Source organism: Amia ocellicauda, chromosome 4 (assembly GCF_036373705.1).
Source record: "Amia ocellicauda isolate fAmiCal2 chromosome 4, fAmiCal2.hap1, whole genome shotgun sequence".
Lineage (NCBI taxonomy): Eukaryota > Metazoa > Chordata > Actinopteri > Amiiformes > Amiidae > Amia > Amia ocellicauda.
Window position 1 is genome coordinate 6,372,889 of NC_089853.1, and position 21,441 is coordinate 6,394,329.

The 21,441-nt window shown below is 47.8% G+C and overlaps 1 protein-coding gene across 6 annotated transcripts; it reads right to left on the reverse strand.

Annotated features, from left to right (window-relative positions):
- Positions 1 to 1,144: 1,144 nt before the first annotated feature.
- Positions 1,145 to 21,441, reverse strand: nr1h3 (nuclear receptor subfamily 1, group H, member 3). Of its 6 annotated transcripts, none has more exons than XM_066700769.1 (11): positions 21,218 to 21,441; positions 16,106 to 16,414; positions 10,860 to 10,943; positions 6,079 to 6,339; positions 5,698 to 5,964; positions 4,433 to 4,641; positions 3,980 to 4,159; positions 2,673 to 2,772; positions 2,454 to 2,567; positions 2,282 to 2,376; positions 1,145 to 2,133 (listed from the first exon to the last, which is right to left on the reverse strand). In XM_066700769.1, exons 3-11 carry the CDS (start codon positions 10,900 to 10,902, stop codon positions 1,987 to 1,989), a joined length of 1,416 nt encoding a protein of 471 aa, XP_066556866.1. In that variant the 5' UTR covers positions 10,903 to 10,943; positions 16,106 to 16,414; positions 21,218 to 21,441; the 3' UTR covers positions 1,145 to 1,986. The 6 variants fall into 6 exon arrangements, with proteins under 6 accessions (XP_066556866.1, XP_066556864.1, XP_066556865.1 ...); XM_066700767.1 differs by having other exon boundaries at positions 5,698 to 5,967; XM_066700768.1 differs by lacking the exon at positions 21,218 to 21,441 and adding an exon at positions 20,486 to 20,540 and having other exon boundaries at positions 5,698 to 5,967.

A 21,441-nucleotide genomic window follows, 5' to 3' on the forward strand; every position in this document is an offset into this window, starting at 1 on the left:
TTTGAGAGTTCAGAGGAAGAGGCCCATAGATGAAACGGTTCAGTCTGAGGATTTAAGATTTTCCCGCATTAGGGGTGCTTTGAAAAGCTATAACTGGGCCCACTTTTATCCCCCTACTCGTCCCTCTCCTGCCTGGCCGAGCAGAGTTAGCAGTACAGAGGCACGTCTCCGATATGTGTCGAACGAGCAGCTGTAAGTGGAGTCGGAGGGTAAGAGGGCTGCGGGGAAGCGGGCCGCACTGCCTGTCAGTGGCGCGGTGCGGACGATCAAGACGAGGAAGGTATACAATACTCATGACCCCTCGCACGAGTCCCCAGACCGAAGAAGAATCAGGTGGTTTTGCATTGATGAATTCTGGCCGAAGGCCGATGTAACCTGTTCTGGCAAGTGTTCCCTCTTGATTCATCCTGTGATTATTATTATTATTTTCTCAAGACTCGAATATCTGAGCTCTTTCCATGTGTCTCGTTCAATATCACACACCGTGGCAGACCGCTGGTTGCTGCTTAAGTGCTAGTGCTTTTTTTTTTTTGTTTGTTTGTTTGTTTTGCAGACACAACACAATTAATTCTCAAAGAGGCGCCCCCAGCACTCAGCCTCAGCTCATTAGTGCACAAACTGAGGGGCCCTTTGGAAATTCCCAAATGAACCCAAATCGTAACAGGGCGATTTTCAGAGCTTTTCGTGCAAAGCGTGCTTCCCGCTTCCTAAGAGTCGAGGTTAAAAAGGTGCAGATGTTCTTGTGTGCAAAGACACAGCTTTAGAAAAATCAGCGATACGTTTTTCTGGAGTTAGAAAAGTAGCGGAGCACGCCGAGCACACCCCTGAAATGCGCCCTGGGACTCCTGGGGGGGGGAGCACTCACAAGACGTCTGTCCTGCACTGTCAACATTCGCGTCCGTGTATTCGGTTTACTTGGCAAACTTCAAGCAACGTATTGTAAACAATGTCTAAGATTAGAGTCCAACCGTGTGCATGTGTGAAATTACACTCTGATAGTAATCCAGTAGTGGCTGCAGGAAGATACGGACAGTGCAGGAAAGAGGAGAGAAGGTGTGCATCTTCCCACGAAACAACAACAACAACAATAATAATAATGCGGCCCTTCAAAGAATTTTCCAAACTTCAATGAATCAGGCGGGACCAAAAGAAAGTCTGTTTTAATTGTTTCCGCCTCGTTACAGCTCCCTCTCGGACGGGATCGAGGAGGCTTGTGCAAGCGTCTGTCCGTAGGTCTGCCCCACCACTCGAAGCGCAGTGTTTTCCATTCTCTCTCTCTCTTTCACAGAAGTCCTCTATCCAGGAGGGTATCTGTGGAAAGTATCAGACGCGGCCGAGACGCGCAAAGATCAGATCGCCACCTTTTCATGGCTGAATCCAGAGCTCAGTCTCTCTCCGTCTCTTGCAGGCCGAAATGAGGAGACTATCGAAAAAACAACCAAGTCCATTTAAAAAAATACAAATCTTAAAAAAAAAAATTACCATTGTGGTCAATTCACAATTACATTTATAGAGAGTTACAAGTAATTAATTTAGTTTACGATTATCAAACACTGGCTAGCAGATCAGATAACGGCAACAAAGTTTGTGTGTTTTCCCTCCCGTCAGACCACAGTCCTCCACACAACTCTCTAGGCGTCACACACTGGACCGACTGTGCCGCAACCGAACACACAAAAATAAGATCCAAACCCATCTCCCAAACGCCTGCCGTCGGAAAACAATGCGGCGGTTAATAAAAAAAAAAAAAAAAGAACACAACCACAAAGTTCGCACGGGCTAAGAAGGACAGGCGACAAAGTGTTTGATTCTCTCTCTCTCTTCTCGGGTCACGGGGGGCCAGGTGTCCGTCCCTTCCATCTGAGGACTTGCGCTTGTGGGGGCGGTGGGGAAGGGGTTACACAATTCTTTGTCAGTCGCGGAGGTCCCGTCGCAGTGTCCGCGGGGGTGGCGGCGGGAGGCCGGAGCCCGGGGCGCGTCGGACGGTCACTCGTGGACGTCCCAGATCTCGGAGAGGAGGGGCGGCAGCTTCTTGTCCTGGAGCCGCAGGGCGAAGACCTGCTCCGAGTGCACGCTGCTCAGGGTACGCAGGCTCACCAGCTTCATCAGCATCCGGGGGAACATCAGGTGATCCTGCCGGGGGTGAGCGGGGGCAGGAGTCAGTGTGGATGCTGACGTTGTGTTTCCCCTGCCCAAACGCAACATCTGCATCCACACTGAACCCAGGGCTAGAGAACCCGGCCAACCCGAAGCCATCAACCCGGGCGAGCAAATAACTTACATGCGGCCTCTTGATTCTGATGTAAGAATGAAGCGCGTCCACGTAGGGCTGCTGCAGCCTCTCCACGAGGTCGTGGTCTTGGACGTTGGGGCGGTCTGGAAGGGACGGAAGGGATCAATACAAGCCAATCAAACACAACAGCTCTCTAGTCACGGACGGAGCCGTGAGTTACCTGCGGAGAAGATATTGATGGCAATGAGGAGGGCGTACTCCGCCTCGTCTAAGTGCAGGTCGTTCATCCCCTTGGAGAACTCGAAGATGGGGTTGATGAACTCGAACTGCAGGCCTGGACGGGAGAGGGGAGGACGAGAGGGCGTGAGTGAGAGATGAACGCAACCTGGCGCGGGAAAGAGACCACCCAGGTCGCTCGCGCTTGCCAACGCCACGATACCTGCTTTCGCAAAGTCCTCCTTGTTGTAACTGAAGTCCTTCAGGAAGGTGATGCTCTCGATAGCGGGGTTGTATCTCCTGGAGGTCTCAAGCAGCATGATCTGAAGAGAGATGGGGTGGGGGGATGCAGGTGAAAACCCAATGGAAACGGGAAGAGCTCCGCGCAGTCGACCACAAGCAGGTGAGTTGGAGGCGCAGGGGTCAGGCGCCACACGCGGATGCAGAGCTGCCCTCTCACAAACTTGCTTTGTCGACTTGTATGTCAAGTCCCTCGGCAGCTTTCAAACTTCTAACACTCAATGCACTAGAAAGGTGACACATTTGAACACCACAGAACAATCAAAGACAGGGACCAGCCATGAGGAAGAACTACACCCATTCATTCTCCTCCTCCATGATCAAGGGGGGGCAGTGCCTCCCGGTCCCTGCATGTCTTGCCCGGCATGGCAGGACAAATATATATATATTATATATATATACACACACACAGACGGGTGACAAATTAAATAAAAAACCTGAATAAATGAGTGGAGAACAATAACGAATGCAGATGCCTCCAAACAGGTTACAATTAAGCAATTAACATCCCATCATGCTCTGTGCATGTATACAAATGCTGAGCAGGCCCAGTTGACCTCGATTGTGGATCAAGATGGCAAGAGGAAAGGATGTAAGTGACTGTGAAAGAGGGGTCAGTATTGGGGCACGAATGGCAGGAGCTTCAGTCGCACAGACGCTAAACTGGCTCGTGTTCTGGACAAGTGGGCGAGTGCATGTGTGGGACACCAAGAGAGCGGGACAGGCCTGACTGCTGGACCCCTACAGTGAGGGGGTCCGGAGGCTCTGTTATGCTGTGGGGGGCATTTTCCTGGCATGGTTTGGGTCCACTTGTCCCCTTAGAGGGAGGGGTCACCGCAAATCATTACAAGGTTATTCTGAGTGATCACCTTTATCCTATGGTGACACATTTCTCTCCTGATGGGAGTGGTCTCTTCCAGGATGACAATGCACATCCACAGGGCACGAGGGTCACTGAATGGTGTGACTAGATCTCAACCCAGTTGAACACCTATGGGAGATTCTGGACCGACGTGTTAGACAGCGCTCTCCACTACCGCCATCAAAACCACAAATGAGGGAATATCTTTAGGAAGAATGGTGTTCATCCCTCCAGTAGAGTCCAGAGACTCGTAGAATCTGTGCCAAGAGCATTGAAGCTCGTGGTGCCCAACACCTTACTGAGACATTTTATGCTGGTTTTTCCTTTAAATTTGTCACCCGTCTGTATGCGAGTTCAGTGCGGTGTACCTCGATGGTGGAGGTCTTGAGCAGGGCGATCTGGTCCTCCCGGGTCAGCTCAAGGAAGCCAGGCAGCTGCTTGGCGAAGTCCACGATCTCCTGCACCGACATGATGGCCAGCTCGGTGAAGTGGGCGAAGCGCTGCTGCCGCACCTCCCGGTTCAGCGGGTCCTGACTCTGTGGCCACGGCTGGGGGCGACACGCGGGGCAAGGGCAGGGAGGCAGAGGGTCAGAGGTCAGGCTCATTAAACATCACTCAAGCGACATCTCTTTGGGCTTCACCTTCAGTGCCGGATTAGAACAGTACAGCAGCACAAAACCCTTTTTCTACTGATTTTACTCTGTTACACACTCCACTGAGCCGAGGTCAATGCTTAAGCTACACAGAGTTAAAAGGTTTTACTCAAACAGACCGCAGCTCTGTGGTTAAAGCCCCCCGCAGCCCCCCGCCGCAGTGCTCACCGTGACCTTGGGCCGGTCAATGAACGAGCGTTTGTTGCACTGCTTCTGCATGGCCACCAGCTTCTCGATCATCTCCAGCTGCTCCGGCTCCAGCCTGGGGGCCTCCACTCCCAGCGGGGGGGCCGGGGGCGCGGCGGAGGTGCGCGCCGTCTCGTCCTCGTGCTGCTTCTTCATCTTCTTCAGCCGGATCTGCTCCTCGGACAGTACGCCTGCGGGGGGGGACAACCATAAATAAAGCTGTTGTCCGCCACCCCTCCGTCTGCAACAACCACCACCACCCTCCCTTCAACCCAGGGAGAGGAACAGCGGAGAAAACGAAACAATAAGAACATGTTCAATAAATACAAACTGAAGCCAATGATAACCGAGTGCCTTTCTGTGCATTTAGATGCCCCCCCACCCTCACATCCGGAGTGGGGAGCTGTCTGTGAGCTGTGCAACTCTGAAGATGTAATTAAGGCGCCTTTCCCACCACAGGAAAAACAGCTGTTTCTGATGTCAAAGCATGTGATTATCACGACTAATTATAATACTTCATTTCAACAGGACGACTCGCCGGAACCACGAACAGCCTTAACATCGATCACAAAACCCCAGCACAGGGTTTAAAAGACTCGCTCTCTCCACAGCTGCCACACTTCGTATTTGTGTGTTTATTTAGACGGAATATTCCTGCGTTTGTGTACGCTGTGAACGGAGGTTAATGTTGACCACAGACCTCGAGCTCCAGCCATCTTTAATCGTGTCGCGATGATGATGATAACGCTACAGATCTTCGATTCAACACCACAGACCCCCGGCTCTCACTCAAAAGTGTAAATCGTCAGACCCCCCCCCAGGAAGGAAATCGCTATCCTACAGCCCGGCTGGGGGTCAGTAAAACGCTGAGGTCATATTTGGTCAACGATTTAAACGGTTTCTCGCAGGGGGGGTGATTCGTAGGTTTGCATGCTTTTGTCTGCGTATTCCTTAGAGGTTCGTGTTCAGTGTGAAGAGAGAAAGGAATCCCCTCCCTCCTTCGCTCACCCTCTCTCTCGTTCCTACCTCTCTCTCCCAAACTGTATTCTCTCCCTCCTTGTTCTTCCTCCTGCTCCCTCTTTCCGTGCCTCCACCTCCCTCCCTCCCTCATTTAACTCTCCCTCCATCCCCCCCTGGCTCGTTCTTCCTCCCACATCCTCTTCCCCTCTTCCACCCTCCCTCTGTCCTCCTCCTCTCCCTCCCTCCATTCCTCCCCACGTGCCCTGCTGCCCCTGGGTGTCACTCACACTGCTCCAGCATGCCTGCCTCCCTACACTTGCGCAGCCGGCACTCCTGGCACTTGCGGCGCATGTACATGTCCATCTCGCACTTGCTGCCGTTCTTGCAGGCGTACTGCGCGCTCTTGATGACGCTGCGGCGGAAGAAGCCCTTGCAGCCCTCGCAGCTCAGCACGTTGTAGTGGAAGCCCGAGGCCTTGTCTCCGCACACGCTGCACACCTCGTTGCCCAGCATCTTGGGCGCCGGGCCCTTCTTCCTCTTCACCGGCTGCTGCTCTGCTGGGGGGAGAGAAGAGAGGTTTCAGGAAGGGCCGACACAAAACAACTCTTCTGACGACTTTCTGGACCGGGTCCGAGGTCTCCTGCTCCTCGGGGGGGTGGTGCACATACCGGAGTTTGCCGCCAGCACGTCGGCCGCCACATCGAACTTCATGATGTCGGAGGGGTCCATGGACAGGGGCCCGCCGGGGTCACTGTCCACACCCTGAGGGCCCAGCGGTGTGCCGTTGTGCTGGGGGGTGTAGTCGGGGCCGGGGGGGGACCCTATCTGCAGGGCGTCATGGCCCCCCTCGGCCACCAGGCTGCTGCTCGTCTCCTCTGCGCTTGAGTCCAGGAGCAGCTCTGGGGTCGCGGGGAATGACTTGCTCTCGCCTGGAGGATAGACAGAGACGGGACATGGGGGTAGTTAGAGCACATGATCACTATAACCAGAGCACAGAGTGAGAAAGAGAGAGAGAGAGGGAGAGAGACACAGAGAGAGAGAGGGAAGGGAGACACAGAGAGAGAGAGAGACACACACAGAGGGAGAGAGACACACACAGAGACACTCAGTCCACACATACGGGGGACACCCCTGGACACAGGCACCTATGCTACACCCAATTATTACTATCAATATTAATTTTATGTCTCTCTAAACTATGATTTAATTGTATTAATTGAAATGAATCAGTTAATTGTTTAACATACATAGTGTATTTATGTATGCAAATGTACATGTATATGTTCAAAACTGTTGTTTGTCACCATTGCTTTGGCAATACTTCTTTTTTGGTCATGCCAATAAAGCACGTTGAATTTGAAATTTGAATTTGAGAGAGACACACAGAGAGAGAGTGGGAGAGAGACACACGCAGAGAGAGAGGGAGACAGAGAGAGAGGGAGAGATAGAGACAGACACACAGAGGGAGGAAGAGAGAGACAGAGAGACAGGCACTACAGCTAAAGCACAGAGAACCGTGTCATTTTCCAAGGAACATCGATGCAATATCAAATGTCAATATGCTATAGATAAACATATGAAAGAAAAACATTTTATTTTTTCCCCTTACATTTTGAATATTGTTTGCTAAAGGATACAGTCGGGTCTCAACCAGACGGTAGAAATAAATAACTGTTTAAGTCACAGGTTTTGCAGACCCCAGTACTCACAGTACGAAGACCGTGCGAGAGAGACATGCTCGAAGAGGAAGATGCCATTTGTTGTGCAGTTTAACCTCATGGGAAACGAGGAGGATTCTGTCCTTGATTGGTTTCAGCAGAGAAAAAAAAGGAAAGAGAAACAGCAGCCCCTCCCCATCCTGCTGGCTGTTGACAGGATTTGTGAATGTGTCCGAGTGCTGAGTCACAGTCACATGCCTGCTCCTCACAGAGACTCCTCGACAGCACTGGGGAAAAGGTCGGGGTCAGTTGCTCGAGCCACGCTCTCACAGTCCCACAGAGACCCCCCCGGCTCGGTCATTCAGAGCCCACCGCTGACGCACTGAGCTGAGTCTTGCTTGGACCTCTCTCACGAGCGCCAGCACAACAGCGCCTTTGTGCCTCTCTCACACACCCACCAGCGCAGCATCCCAGTCTGAAGACAGTCGATGTTCCTCTCGTACATTCTGCGGTCTCGTCCTCGTCTCCCCCCCCAACCCCGACTTCCCTACTCTAAACCCTGAACACCTGCAGGGCGATACATTGGACCAGTGGAGCTAAAACAGGAGGAAATCGCTGACAAGAGCCGGGCAGCAGACTTCTGCGGGTTTCACGGTCTCCATAGCGAACGGGTTGCAGGTTCCTGACCGCAGGGCATTATGGGTGTCAAAGAGACCCACAGAGCCACTCCGAGGGCCGACTCCACGTGTTGCCCAGATAAAGGAGCGGTCAAGGTTAAAATCCTGACATTCCCTTCCTTGTGTGAGGAAACGTTTGTTTACCAGCCTACACCCCACCAACGCTCCTCTCATTTATACATTGTGTTCCCAATGCTCTGCCAGCACAGTCCAACACTCCCCACAGGCAACCCAAATACAGGACGTGTTATATACAAAATAATAATAATAACATGAAATTAAACCGAGAACAGCCAAGTGAATGAGTCCTTGACCAACATGCAGGTTGAAGTTCAAGGTGAATATAATGGAGATGGTGACATGTCTTCTCTACATTCCATTATTGTTATATATTATGATTAATAATAATAACAACATGACATCACTATGAAGATCTCCTGATCCAAAAATATTAGTTTCATTGGATACAATTTAAATTAGTAAAAAAAAAACAAGACACAAAGAGGTCTCGTAGGACGTGGTCCCAGGTGTCTGTGCAGTGAGTCCTGTTTCTCGGGACGTTGAAATCCCCGCACTGCTGTATTCTACTGGACACCAGGGGGCAGTTTCGGAGTCGCAGCGCCGGTGTCTTAAAGGCAGCTGAATCCAGGCCTTCTTCTGGTTATCAACACTGTGAATAACTGCAGTGCAAGTGGCTGCTTGTAAAAGGCAGACTTCAGACACTGACACAGGAGACAACGATTTTATTTCCTCAATTTCACACACACAATAATCATCACCGCAGTCAGAATAAGCACAGTAAAAAGGCTGTGCACTACTTACTACAGTGCTATGATCCCTCTACCTGGGTTGTGTGTTCAGAGCTATAGTACTATACTGCGATGCGTCACCGCTCTCTCTGTGTCAGGGCAGTAGAGGAAAGGGAACAGTGCTGTTTGCAGTAGCTATCAACAGACCATAAACCCAACATACGCACAGACACCACTCCAAAAAAAAAAAAAAAAAAAAAGTGATTTTCATCTATGCATGACCTATTTTTGTAGTACAATAGTGTAGTATGTCGATTGAAATAGAGAACCTGAAGCAGAAACACCAAACAAAAATATCCACAAAACAAACAACAACAAAATCACCTGTAGGATGTGGTCAATCTATCTGGTCACAGCGTATCCGGGACACATCTGTTCTTGTGTTCGTTCGCGGTTGTTTGTCACAGTTTTGGAGGCTCGTTCCTTTAGTTAGCGGCGCCTCCTGACACTACAGACCGTGGCGCGCCAGCAAGAAGCTACAGCCTGATTACACAGGAGACAGACCAACCTAATTGAGGCTTTGCCACAACCCCACTGCTCACAGAAGGTGATGCTTGAGGTACAGATGGAAAGATTTGGATATTGCCACTCACTGCATGTAAAAAAAAAAAAAACATAACAGAAATAAAAACCAGCGGTTGGTCGCTCTTGCCTGAGGGGAAGGACGAGGGGAGGCGAACTCGCAGGAGGAAATGCTTGTGGAGAAAACAAGAAGAGAGGGCGAGTCTCCCGGCTGGCTCTCGTGTGCGAACGAACTCACTGAACTCCTGAACATGGGATCCAAGGGAGGGCTTTCAAACGGCACTGCAGGTCACGGCAGAGTTATAATTAATTAATAAGAACCGGCAGGGTTTACGCATTCATAGTTTGGATCCAAGCAGTCATGGACTCTTGGCTTTCCAAGGTTTGTTTGTTTGTGCAGGGATCGTTTTGTTTTCTGTATTGTGTTTATTTTGTAACAGGTTTACATTTTTTCCACCAGCAGGGAAGGGAAAGCGTGTCGTTAGAGTTTATACTCAGTACTGAGGGCATTTATTCCCAGGCCAAAACCTCCGGAGGGATTGAGAATTTCATATTGAGAGACTGGTGCTTACGCCCCTCACACATCTGACTCCAGCGCTGTAAGAGACCATCTATGCAGCCACCTGCTTCCAATGAGGGACTCCTTCCCAACAAGCAGCTCACTATATGCCCAGAATCGGGCAGCTGCGCACAATGACAAACTCACACGGACCCCTGACGGACAGGAAATCGAAAACGCCCCCGCGGCGCCGCGCAATCATTCGGACTCACGCGAGTGGGCCCTCGGCAATAAAGACTCTTCAGTGCGGAAACGACGGGAAAGCGCTGACTCGGGGAGAGCCCCGCAGGCCACTGACTCGGGCCTCGGGTGCCGCAGTGAACAAGAGGACCAGTAATTGCCCCTGCCTCACGTGGGAACTAAGCTAGCCATCACAATTCAGTGGCAGGGAGAAGGTCAAGCGAAACACAAGGAACTCTGTGAGGTAATAGAGCCTGGTTACAGCCTCACTGCAGAGATCCACTTCTCTAACCCAGTACAACAAATCCTCAAAATTCAATAGACAGTCTTCAACCTCCACGACTTCTGTTCATTCATTAATTATCAACCTTAAAGAGAACTGATTCATTTAATATTGTACAGATCCAATTCAATTTCTATAGGACTAGTGTGCTGTTTTCAGACTTATCGCTGTGACACAATTGTCCCGAGTTTCACTGTGAACAAACAGAATCGGACTAAACTGAAACAGTTATTGGTTATTTTACTTATAACATCAGCTACCGTGAATAGTCTGCCTTAGCTTAAACGACACTGCGTTTAAATGCGTTATTAAAAAGAGGAATAAAGGTAGTTAACGCAGACACTATCTTCCTCGGGGGAGTAGTACAGACCCTGCAGGGTGAAGCATTGAAGATTAACCACAAACATAAAAAAAGTAGATAAAATAAATTGCTGCAATTCTTTTCCACAATGCAAATTCTTAGTGGTAATTCTCCTCCCACGCCTTTTGACATTAGAGTCTGAATACAAGTTCAGCGAAGACTCGGGCAGAACCAAATGAAACGGATCACTAAAAGCTGCCGTGTGATCAGCCACGAACACAAGCTATAGTCTTTGTAGTGCTCTTCTCACCCCCCAACCCCCCAAGGCAATGTCAAGGTCAAAGATGCCACAATACCACAGTAATAGACCATGAGAGAAGACCAGAGATACCATAGTAGTAGTAATAGACACTGAGTCCCAAGAAAATAAATAAATAAAATAAAAGAGCATCTCTCTTACCATGACCAACATCAGTGACATTAGTCGTAGACAGGGTGGACATCTTCTGCACAGCAGCTGGTCATAACGAAATCACTCCCCAACCTGGAACGCAGACGAGACACAAGAGGTAATAAACACAGTGAACTCAGGCCGTGACCTTTTTCCTCTCTGGCGGTGGCGAGAGGTTCGGGGACTTCCAGGCAAGGAGAACGCACTGGCAACTGGCCTGGGATGTGTGTGCACTGGGGGCGATACTCTACTGCTCTACAATGTGTGTAGGATTCGTGTTTTTTGAAGGAGAAAAAAGCCTACACACATATGCACACACAAAAGCAGGCACAACGGGTAACTGCGAACCATGACTCTCCTCGTGTGCGAGTGCAGACCAACATTTGTCCCTTTTGTAAGTCGCCTTGAAAATCAGTTTGACGACAAAAATAAAGGATCAGAATGATACTAAATGAATTCATCTTGCAGATCGTGATCAGTTTCAATGGGAAACGTGCTTTTGTGTATATTGCGGCCGTCAATTTAAAAGTATCGTTTGAAGTTGTTGTGAGCTCTAAAGTCCAGGGTTACACGGGCTCTCGCTCGCTTTCTGGATGTTGAAGTGAGCGATGGCAAAGCTTCTCAAATCAGTGCAGCCCACAGATTTGCAAGGATGGGCGGGAATAAATGAACCCGACAACCGTGCACTCCCAGAGGTCACGGGCAGGGTGTGCGATAGGGCTTTCAGGGGGTATAGGAAGGTGCTGAAAGCTCAGCCAAGGACCTCACATTCCACTTCCTCTTGTGAGAGCACGTTTGTGCAGTGGGAAGGCACAACGGGCAGCACGTTCCACAGTTTTGTGCCCCACCCACGGTACTGAAAGTGATGAACGACGCACTCTCAGGGCTCAACACTCTCCCTTTTCAGATGGGTTTCCTTCTTCTTTTTCACCTTTCTCCTGCTGACGAGGGAGAAAGCTCAGCCTATTTCGTGGCGCCACAGAGACGGTGTCCCAGCATGCTTTGTGGCACGTATTTGGGGCACTCCCAGTGCTGAGCTGGCCTCCAAAATAACCAGCGGTTTTGCATTTTTTATTTTTTCAGGGCAGGGGTGAGGGAAAGGTCAATAACTCAACAGAAATAATAAATGTATGATTGCTAACTTTTAATGACTGTTAAAAAAAAATTCACGTGAAAATACTTTGCATCTATTTATATTTATTTAATTGGAAATACAAGCCCTTTGGAAAGGTCATAAATGTAATAAAATAGAAATTGGTGTAACACAAAAACCTGTATTGAAATATTTACAGAAACATTTCAACGTCTGCATTGTGCTTGTGCAATTTCATAACAAAATACTTTTCTTTTAGTGCCATAGCCGAGATTTAAATGGCTTCAGTCCTGGGATTCTGTTTTACTCACTATGACACTGACACACACATGCACAGACATTCAATTTTTTTAAATCCAACTGGCGATCTGGAAGTGCAATCTGGAAATGCTCACACTGTTTGTCTGCAAATCTGCAACTCTGATGTTCACCATGACTAAATAATAATAATGGCAATTGCCTAAACACATAACTGGGGAATCACAGTGAATTATAGATATTTTACAAATCTCAAGGTAAAAACACAAACAAACCTAGACTAGCATCTCACGATCGAAGCACAACGAACTCAACCATTTCCAGTTTTTTTTTTTTTTATCATACACCACAAACATAAATAGAAATGGTGCTCTACGGTCAGATTCAGGGAGGGCTCGAGAGGACGTGTGTGTGGTTTCGAAATCATTGAACTCACGAGTTAAGCACAACATGAGAGCGTAGTTAAGCGGTTTAAAAAAAGCACCGTTTTCTCACTTTAAAGATCACATCTCGTCTCGCGGCGTGTGACATTAGCCTGACGATGCATCGGGGTGGAGGTGCGAAGTCTACAGGGGTTTAGTTCCCACATTCGATTCAGGCACAACCGTACAAGTCAAAAATGTCCCCTTCGCAATGTTGGTTTGTGTTTTTTCATGGGTTCATCTGTCTGCGACCTCTCCGGTTCGGCCTCCAGGTTAACCCAGCGTCTGGCAAGCGTCCAGGGGAAACCAGGCAGTGCGCTCTGCTCCGTTTGCTTTTGTACTACTACTACTGCCACACAAAAGAAACCAGACTGGGTGATTTATTTATAAGAGGGGGGGACAGACGGACGTACGAACGGATATTCTACACAGTATAGCAATTCTGTTAGTGTTCAGAACGTGCTGGACTGAGACTTCACTGATAGAAGAACTAAGAAAGGAGGCAAGGGGGAGGACCTTTTCTCCATACCTGATTTCCAACAGGTTTATGGGTTTCATTAGGCCGATCATGTAATTAAGCACTAATGAATCCTTTTACAATATTGCTGCTGTTGTTCTTAGTGCCACTCTTTATGAAGGACTGTATTTGTTCTTAGCACAGTAACACACAGTTTTGTTCCCCCCCACAAGGAGCACAAATGCCACTATCTCCAGAAGCCCCTGGAAAGAGGGCTAGAGAGAGAGAGAGAGAGAGAGAGAGAGAGAGAGGGAGTCTGTGCACTGCCTCGTCTCATTCAGCTCATGTTCACAATGGGCAGCCTTAACATCACCGCCAGCTCACACCTTGCAGACAAAGGCTTACTGTGTCCCTCTGCAGCTCCTAGCTGGTCGAATTACAGAACTGGGAGCTCAGATGGGAGGCCGACACTCGAGTCTCTGAGGGCCAGAGACAGAATCGGCTTGCAGGGGGGTCACAACCTGCCAAGTGATTGGCTTATACTGGAGTACATGTTCAGGGTCCCAAAACAAGACTGGAGAGCAGGCATGACTGGGCAGGGCAGTTGCAGCTTCCTGTTGTTTATGTTGAACACATGCAGTTTCACAAAATGCTTGGAAACGAACCCCCCATATAATTGTTGAACAACTTGAGGGTGGCGGTTAAGGGTGCTGGTGTTGACAAACACATAACCACTGCATCACTGCCAAGCTCACATAGGAAAGGAATGAAATTAGGCTGTCTATCAAACACTCTCGTACCGACGACACCGGCCAGCAAGTGACAGTTCCTCATTGGCTGCTGCTGAACCAGGGCTGAGACCGAGACTGAGGCGGGAGAATCAGGAAGAGCACCAGTGATGTTGCTGTCAGATAATTATTAGGGCTGTCAAAATTAACGCGTTAATAACGCATTAACGAAAATGAATTTTAATGGCACTAATTTTATTAACGCGCGATTAATGCAGCGTGCATTTTGAGCCGTAGCCTAGCCCGTAGTTGGAGAAATGGAGATGCAGCCATAGCGAGCCATAATACAGGAAAGGATGCAGCAGCAAAAAGAAATGGAGAAAAAAGTTCTTCTGAACGGAAAATTCATATACAAAATGATGTCTGATGGTCCTGTCGACAAGACAAATTGTCTGCATTTATTGTCGACGTGAATTGAGTTATCACCGCAGCACGTCCAGTTTAAAATATCACTTGATGGCGAAACATACAACCGATGCAGAGAGCTCTCCTCCCCCTTGCCAAACGCAGACCACACTAGATCATTTGCAGTGGAGACGGATGGACAACTTCACAAGCAATAGACTCACCACAGTGATAACTAAATGGGTGGCTAAATAACTAAATGTAAACAGGCTTGTGTAAGCAAATTGCTCAGTGCAAAGAAAGAGAAGTAATGGGAACCTGTTATTTCTATGTTATTTTTTTCATGTGTCTAATAGACATGAATAAGTTATTTGAAAAACATCTATGACCTTTGAAACGTGTCTAGTCTTCATGCTCTATGTTGAGTATAGTTTCACTAATAATAACAATTTGCATAAAGCATCAATATTTGTCCATGCCCATGTTGATTAGAGTATTAAAAACTTGAAAAGTATTAATTTAAGGTACATTTAGAACACATAAAAATGTGCGATTAAATTGCGATTAATCACGAGTTAACTCATGACAATCATGCAATTAATCGCGATTAAATATTTTAATCGATTGACAGCCCTAATAATTATTAATCAGTCCATAATTCGTTCATCATCAAAAAACAATTCCATCCAGTGCAGGGTCACGGTGTGCTGGGGCCGGACCCAGAGGGCTCAGGGCACAAGACAAGGTCCCAGAATGCAACAGCAGCCCACACACAGAAATGTCTTGCCCCAGGGAGGGCAGTGTGTGTGTGTGTGTGTGTGTAGCGGAGGGTCGTGGGGTCAAACCCAGGTGGGGGACAGTGCTGTTGTACCCTTAAGCAAGGCACTGTACCCAGAATGCTCCAGTACAAACCTGTATAAATGGGTGATTATTTTTACATGCAATGTGATGTATTGTAACCATTATAAGTCACCATGGATATATTTGTCTATACAGGGTACTTCAGCCAATTAGAACTCCATTTTGAAAAAGTCCAGATGCCACAACGCTCAACTCACCGAGCACTAAGCATAACACAATAATGACACTTTGAAGCTTGCTTTGCCTAGTAAGGGCTGCCTGGATCTACGCTCAGAGCGACACAACCCACAGCTTGTCCACAACATTTTCACGTCAGGCTAGGGTTACCAACCGAAGAGGAGATTAAGACTTTGGAAAGTGTGGGAAGTGTAACGGGGAAAAAAAAAATAAGAGTCCATGTTATTAAATTCTGGAAAGACACTACCCTGCCTTGTGGTGACACTTTTTGTGTGTTATATTTCCATATTAATATTGGTTCCCAGAGCGCCACTGTTCTGCAGCCCACCCTAGACTGTGCCGAGTCTGTGCAATGTTTATGAGTGAGACAGCTCTAATGTGACAAACTTGTATATATATACATACACACACATATTCATACACACATAATTCTTATTTACACACGGACCAACCTTGTCTGTCACCAAGACAGCTAAGTACTCGACACCCTCCTCCTTCCTTCAACGGCTCCCGACGTCAACAAGTTAGCAACCCATACCAAACAGGGTGGTGGGAGGAACGGGCAGCACAGCTAGCGCCGCGTATTTCCCATGTTGCGGTCAGTCACAGTAAAAGGCTGTTACTCTACATTTACTCAAAGTTTTTTCACCATTGAGAAGGAGCACAGGAACTACTACTTTGTTGAGGCCTTCATACTTTAACACAAAACTCTTGGCACTGTGTGTGGTACTTTCAGCCAGGGGGATGTTTTTTGCTTTAAGTCTGTCTTGAAGAGACAAGATCATTAAGCTTGTAAGGTGGGGGTTAAAAGAAAGACAGGAAAATGAATTAAAGGGACTTGAAAAAGTACGTACCTCTGTAAGTATTCCCTTGTTTATTTGCTAGAGGCAGAGGTCCCTTGGCAGGCGAACATGAAATGAACAGCCCCCAGGAAGCCACGTTTGTACTTAACCCGCTCTTCTCCAAGGGGTAATAGCCAAGAATGCCAAGAAATGTAGATTAGAAAAACGTGTGTGTGTCCCGGTGTGGGCAGCGTCTGCGTCTGTGCAGTGACAGGGGTTCTGGTCTCTGAGCGTCTGCACGTCTGTCACGGCGGCCTGAAACAAGTCACCGCTTGTGGCTTAAGAGTGCGGTCTCCCTCTCTCAGAGCTCTGCCCTTGGTCCTGTGGAAGGGAGATGAAAAAGAGAGAGAGAGGTTACTATAGAGCATTCACACAGGTCTCACTCGAGCCTCTTCCTGTTCTTCTGTCTGTTCCACTTTGTAGATAAGAACTTCTTCGCATAATCACAATCCTCAGCCTCTGCACAGCCCTCCTCAAAACATGGTTTTAGCTCGCTTTGTGAGGTTATTCTTACACCGTTAGCGATACAGTTGCACAGACGCTGTGGGGACTGTAAACCTCAGACTGCTCTTATCTGATGGTTGCATCAGCGCTGACATGTGGACGACTGCAAGGTCTCCCATGCGCACCGAAATTCCTTTACTCTTTCAGTCCTGCAGCTGAGAAAACAATACCCTGAGGCTTGTTTCTGCAAATACAAAAATTATCAAGCCAAATACTGCAGAAATATAAAATGATCATTTAAAAATGGTCTCTCCCACAGCTGTGAAGAAAGATGATAAATCAGAGTTTTGCTACAGGTTGAGTATCTACACTACAGTGCCACATTACCTCATCACAGAACTGCCACAATTTAGTCACAGGATGGAAATTGTCAGTCATGTGGGCTGTCAGGTTTTCAATAGAACAGAAATTTTGCCAGAATATTTTGGGGAGTTATTCTTTAACAAATTGTTTAACAAAGTTATTTCCAAATTCTGTCCTTCTGATTTTGTACATTAGAGGAATGGGAATGAAAGGGAAGGGGGGGTTTGATCACATGACAGCACCTCCACTATGTCATGCCAAGCGGCTCTTGCCAACCTCTACCCGGCGCACTGCGGACTAGAGTCCACGCTTCAGGGCCGAATGGCTTCCTGAGACCGAGTCCCTGTACTTCTCCTTTATTGTCTTTAGTTAAACAAGGATTGAGGGGACCTGGCAGTCTGAATCACGCTGGTTATGACGAATGTACAGATGTTGCACTGTTTATTTTGGAAACGGCACGCACACACACACACGCACACGCACATGCACAGACAGCAGGATTAATAAAATGTGTTACATGGGATTAATAGCACCAACTAACATCTTATTTTAGTTTTGAGGGGGACGACGACACTGCAGAACACTTGCCTATACAATCATGTAGTGTATATTCTGCTGGGAAAGGAAAGCCTGGTTTCAAACAAACAGGTTGACTGTTTTTAAAAGCCCAAATGTTTTAAATATGCATCATAAAAGAAAGGACACAAGTATAACACAGCTGAAAAATCCAATTGCGGTGATTAGGAGACCACATCCCAATTAGCAATGCGCAAAGCATCGCCTCCAAAGCCTTGCTTAATAGCCCTCAAACAACAGGATTTATTCAACAAGTGAGACTGACCTACAGTAACCCTGAGCCCCAGCTCACTGCAAGTCCAATGTTCTGTACAGCTTATCTGTCTGCAATTACCTTTGTACGGCAGATCTACATGTTGAGATTTTAACTGCTTTTTTCTCACTACCTATTTTATGATCAGACATATATTTATACCTTAATACCCTAACTGACCAGACACACTATCGCCTTACTGCTCACAGGTCCTGAAAGTGCGTTTCCTTAACAAAACCAAATGAAAGACAAACGCACCCTTGCACAAAATAAAATTAAAGAAGAAATGTCCCATTGTCAATCTGTCCTCGCAATTCCTGCTGCAGCCCCCAACACACACACACGCACGGTCTCACTTTAAAACTCCCCGTCATCCTTGTGCAGGGAGCGAGAGGCTTGTTAAGTCCAGGTGCAGTTTGGCAGTCCAGCTGTGCGGCCCTGGAACACCCAAGGGCACTTTTAAACTGAACAAGGGCAAAACAACATTGGCCACTAGAGCCCAATGCTACAAAATTAGCAATGATGCCAGTATATTTAGAGCCCGTTGTTCTGCACCTCACCAGGAAGCCCCTCAAGAAGCACAGATGGGAAAGGGGCAACAGGGCAGATGGATGGATGGATGAGAGGAAACACCACAATTTAGACTATTAGATCCGCTCCAGGAACCTCTTGTCAACAGCCCAGATTATCTTCATTACAGGTACAGACACTCACACTAATTAAATAACTAATCAGAGTAAATGTCTCAAGCCACTAGGGCCAGCATTAATTGGCTTTAACCCTAGTTTTACCAAACCTCTGTATGCAAAATAAAATTCCCTGCCAAGGGCCCAAGGGTTAAATAAATACACTCTGAATCAATGCAGCTGCCAGCATTGGACAATTCTGGACCCATAACCGGCCGCTTGTCAGGTGTGACCACCCTGCTCCCCACCGTGCAGGGTACGCTGACGTGCTTTCACTTCTCCAGCCGTCCGCAAAGTGAAAGTTAATGGAAAAGAGGTCTTGCTCTGAGACCCGATACCCGTGGCTTTTTTTTTTATACACCGGGACAAGAACCCGGGACACGTTGCAAGTGGCACGTTGTCCACATCACAAAATACGTCCCAGTAATGTGGCCAACGTGCAACTTGCACTTAACGACTCCTGACTTGGAGAGCAGCGAGGGAGCAAGCGGACACACAACTTTAAGAAAGGCTGGTGCAGTATATACTGATCTAGAGATGCACCAGTAACTTAGGTAGTTTTAATTAAAGATCTTCTCACACTTTCATTATCATAATATTTATTTGCAGACACCCTTATCCAGAGTGATTTACAATTGTTACAATATCCCATTATGTTGTACATACAATTACCCATTAATTATACAGCTGGGTTTGCACTGGAGCGATCTCAGTACAGAACCTTGCTCAAGGGTGCTACAGCAGTGTTCCCCACATGGGACTGAAGACACAACCCTCCACTCCAGAGTCCGGGCCCTGACAGCACACTGCTGTCCCTGTGAGCATGTAGTGGACAACAGTGTCTTACACAGTGACTAGAGCCCCTCAATTTCACACCAACACGTACCCGTGGGCAGAATGACCAAATCTCAGGTCAGAATTACACTGAAGCAAGAGACAAGTATCTTTTCTGTCAGAAACGAAGCAACAGGAAGTAAGCATACATTCTGGTTTTGGCGTTAATACATCTACTAAAGGATCTGAAAACCCATGGCACTGAAAGGAAGCAACAGCACAATGTGTATGACCAGTCACAATGTTATTTGTAACAAAGCCCCACATAGTGATATGAAACCACCCTTGTAGGTTGAATTAGGACAAAAAAAAAATGTTTCCCTCCCCGAAGCAGTTACCTTGTTTAGTAATCAAGTAGTGCACTTGGTTGCATATTGCATCCAAATATAAACATCTCGATACACACCTTTCTTGTTTAACGTGAATGACTAAATTGGGTCTATCTACCCAAACAGCCTGGTGTTGTTTTTCACAATGAAGACCTACATTTTGACTGTCAGTCCCAGGGTTGTGCGGTTCAATCATACCCTGAGGGCTGCAAGAATGGCAATGTTTTCACACAACAGCATCTGCCACGATGAGAACCCATTGCTTTTCTTGGCAGCCAGACAGGCAGGTACAGTAACCAGAGACAGACAATCCTGCCAAAAATTGTGTCTCTTAATAAAATGCCAGCTGCCACATCAGTTTCCACCCACTGCGGAAATCCCGTGAAGTGTCCCTCAAGTGAAGAAGATTGCCTGACTTACCACAGCCAGTGGGCTGGTAATAATCCACATTGCTAGGATCACAATTCATATGAAAAACTGACTGCATGCATATAAATAAGATCCATAAGCTGTATAACAAAAAATACAAAATATGGATACAGACTTAGATATTAAAATAAAAGACTAGACAAATGCACTGTATGTTGTATATTTATTTTGATATGGTGATATTATCTACAGACTTAATTCAGTATTTGAAGCTGATCAATAAAACTCTTGTTTTACATGTAAGACAGCAGACGCAGAAAACGGTGCAGGTCCACGTTTGGAAAGTCTGATAAAATATCAAATACAATGTGTTCAACCTTCCTGCAGTGCCTGTCCCTTCTCCCCCAGTCACAAGAATGAATTATTGATTTGAGCATCATCGACAGATAGATAGATAAGAGTTTTGTTCACACTCATTAATCCCAGAGAATAAATAGGCCACAACAACAAAGACATTAAAAGAACGGTGGAGACAAACCCGAGCAATTAATCAATTAGTCATCCGATCCTCCCTGGACACTGACCGACACACCTGACCGGCAAAGTGGACACGACACTACCCAGCAGTGCATCCTGTTATATATGAGAGAGACAGCCCGGAGCCTATGATCACACGACTTGAGGACAGGTCACAACAAGACCTGCCCCCACCCTTCAGATATAGGAAGATCTGTGCTGCTCTTTCTGTGCGAGAGTGGGAATGCAAAAACCAGAACACATGGGTCTATGTGGATACAAGTAAAACCAGTTTAGACGGTTTAAAGGTCGCATTTTAAAACAAGAAGCAGCTGACTGTCCCACTTTGACACCCGTACTGTCAGCCGCCACAACCACGGCCGGGCTTCACTGGTCGTTATCCCTGCTACCGGCTCGGACCCGTGTTGTTGCTGTGTGCGAGCGTGTGCTGGCCATGTGTGTACTCCAAAGGAAGCGCCATCCCACACCCGGCCCTGGGTGTCAACACCTGGGTGGGAGCCGGAGCTGGAGCCGGCTGTCTTTCGCCAAGCGTGCAAATCCGGGAAACGAGCGCAAGCGCCCGCCCCGCGCTGCGCACGTCCTGCTCAAGTGTAAACACGAAGCCCCCGGTAATCACGCAGATACAACACACGCAAAACCCGCATCTGCAAGCCGGGGCACCGAGCCGATCGGCAGCTCCCGCACCGGAGGAGGAAGAGGAGCCCGACAGGAGCAGCCGGATTAGCGTCTCTACCTGTTTCTCCAGGAACTCCTCTTCAGCACGAAGCGCCCGTCACGCCGCGGCCTCGTCCAGGCATGTGTCCCGGGGGGAAATAAAGCGCAGGGCCCGCTGTTTGTGGGGAAAGAAATGGGAATTAAAAGTACTGAGGCTGCGATGGAGTGATGTCATGCGAGAACAGACAGGCAGCGGCGCAACAGGTCACATGCTTCCTCCCGTTCCGGCCTCTGCGCCGCCGT

Coding starts and splice junctions, on each gene's coding strand:
- nr1h3 (XM_066700765.1), bottom strand. CDS start 7,189: ATGAGGTTAAACTGCACAACAAATGGCATCTTCCTCTTCGAGCATGTC. Junction 6,340..7,119: donor TCTCGCACGGTCTTCGTACT/GTGAGTACTGGG, acceptor TCTATCCTCCAG/GCGAGAGCAAGTCATTCCCC. Junction 2,134..2,281: donor TCAGAATCAAGAGGCCGCAT/GTAAGTTATTTG, acceptor CACCCCCGGCAG/GATCACCTGATGTTCCCCCG.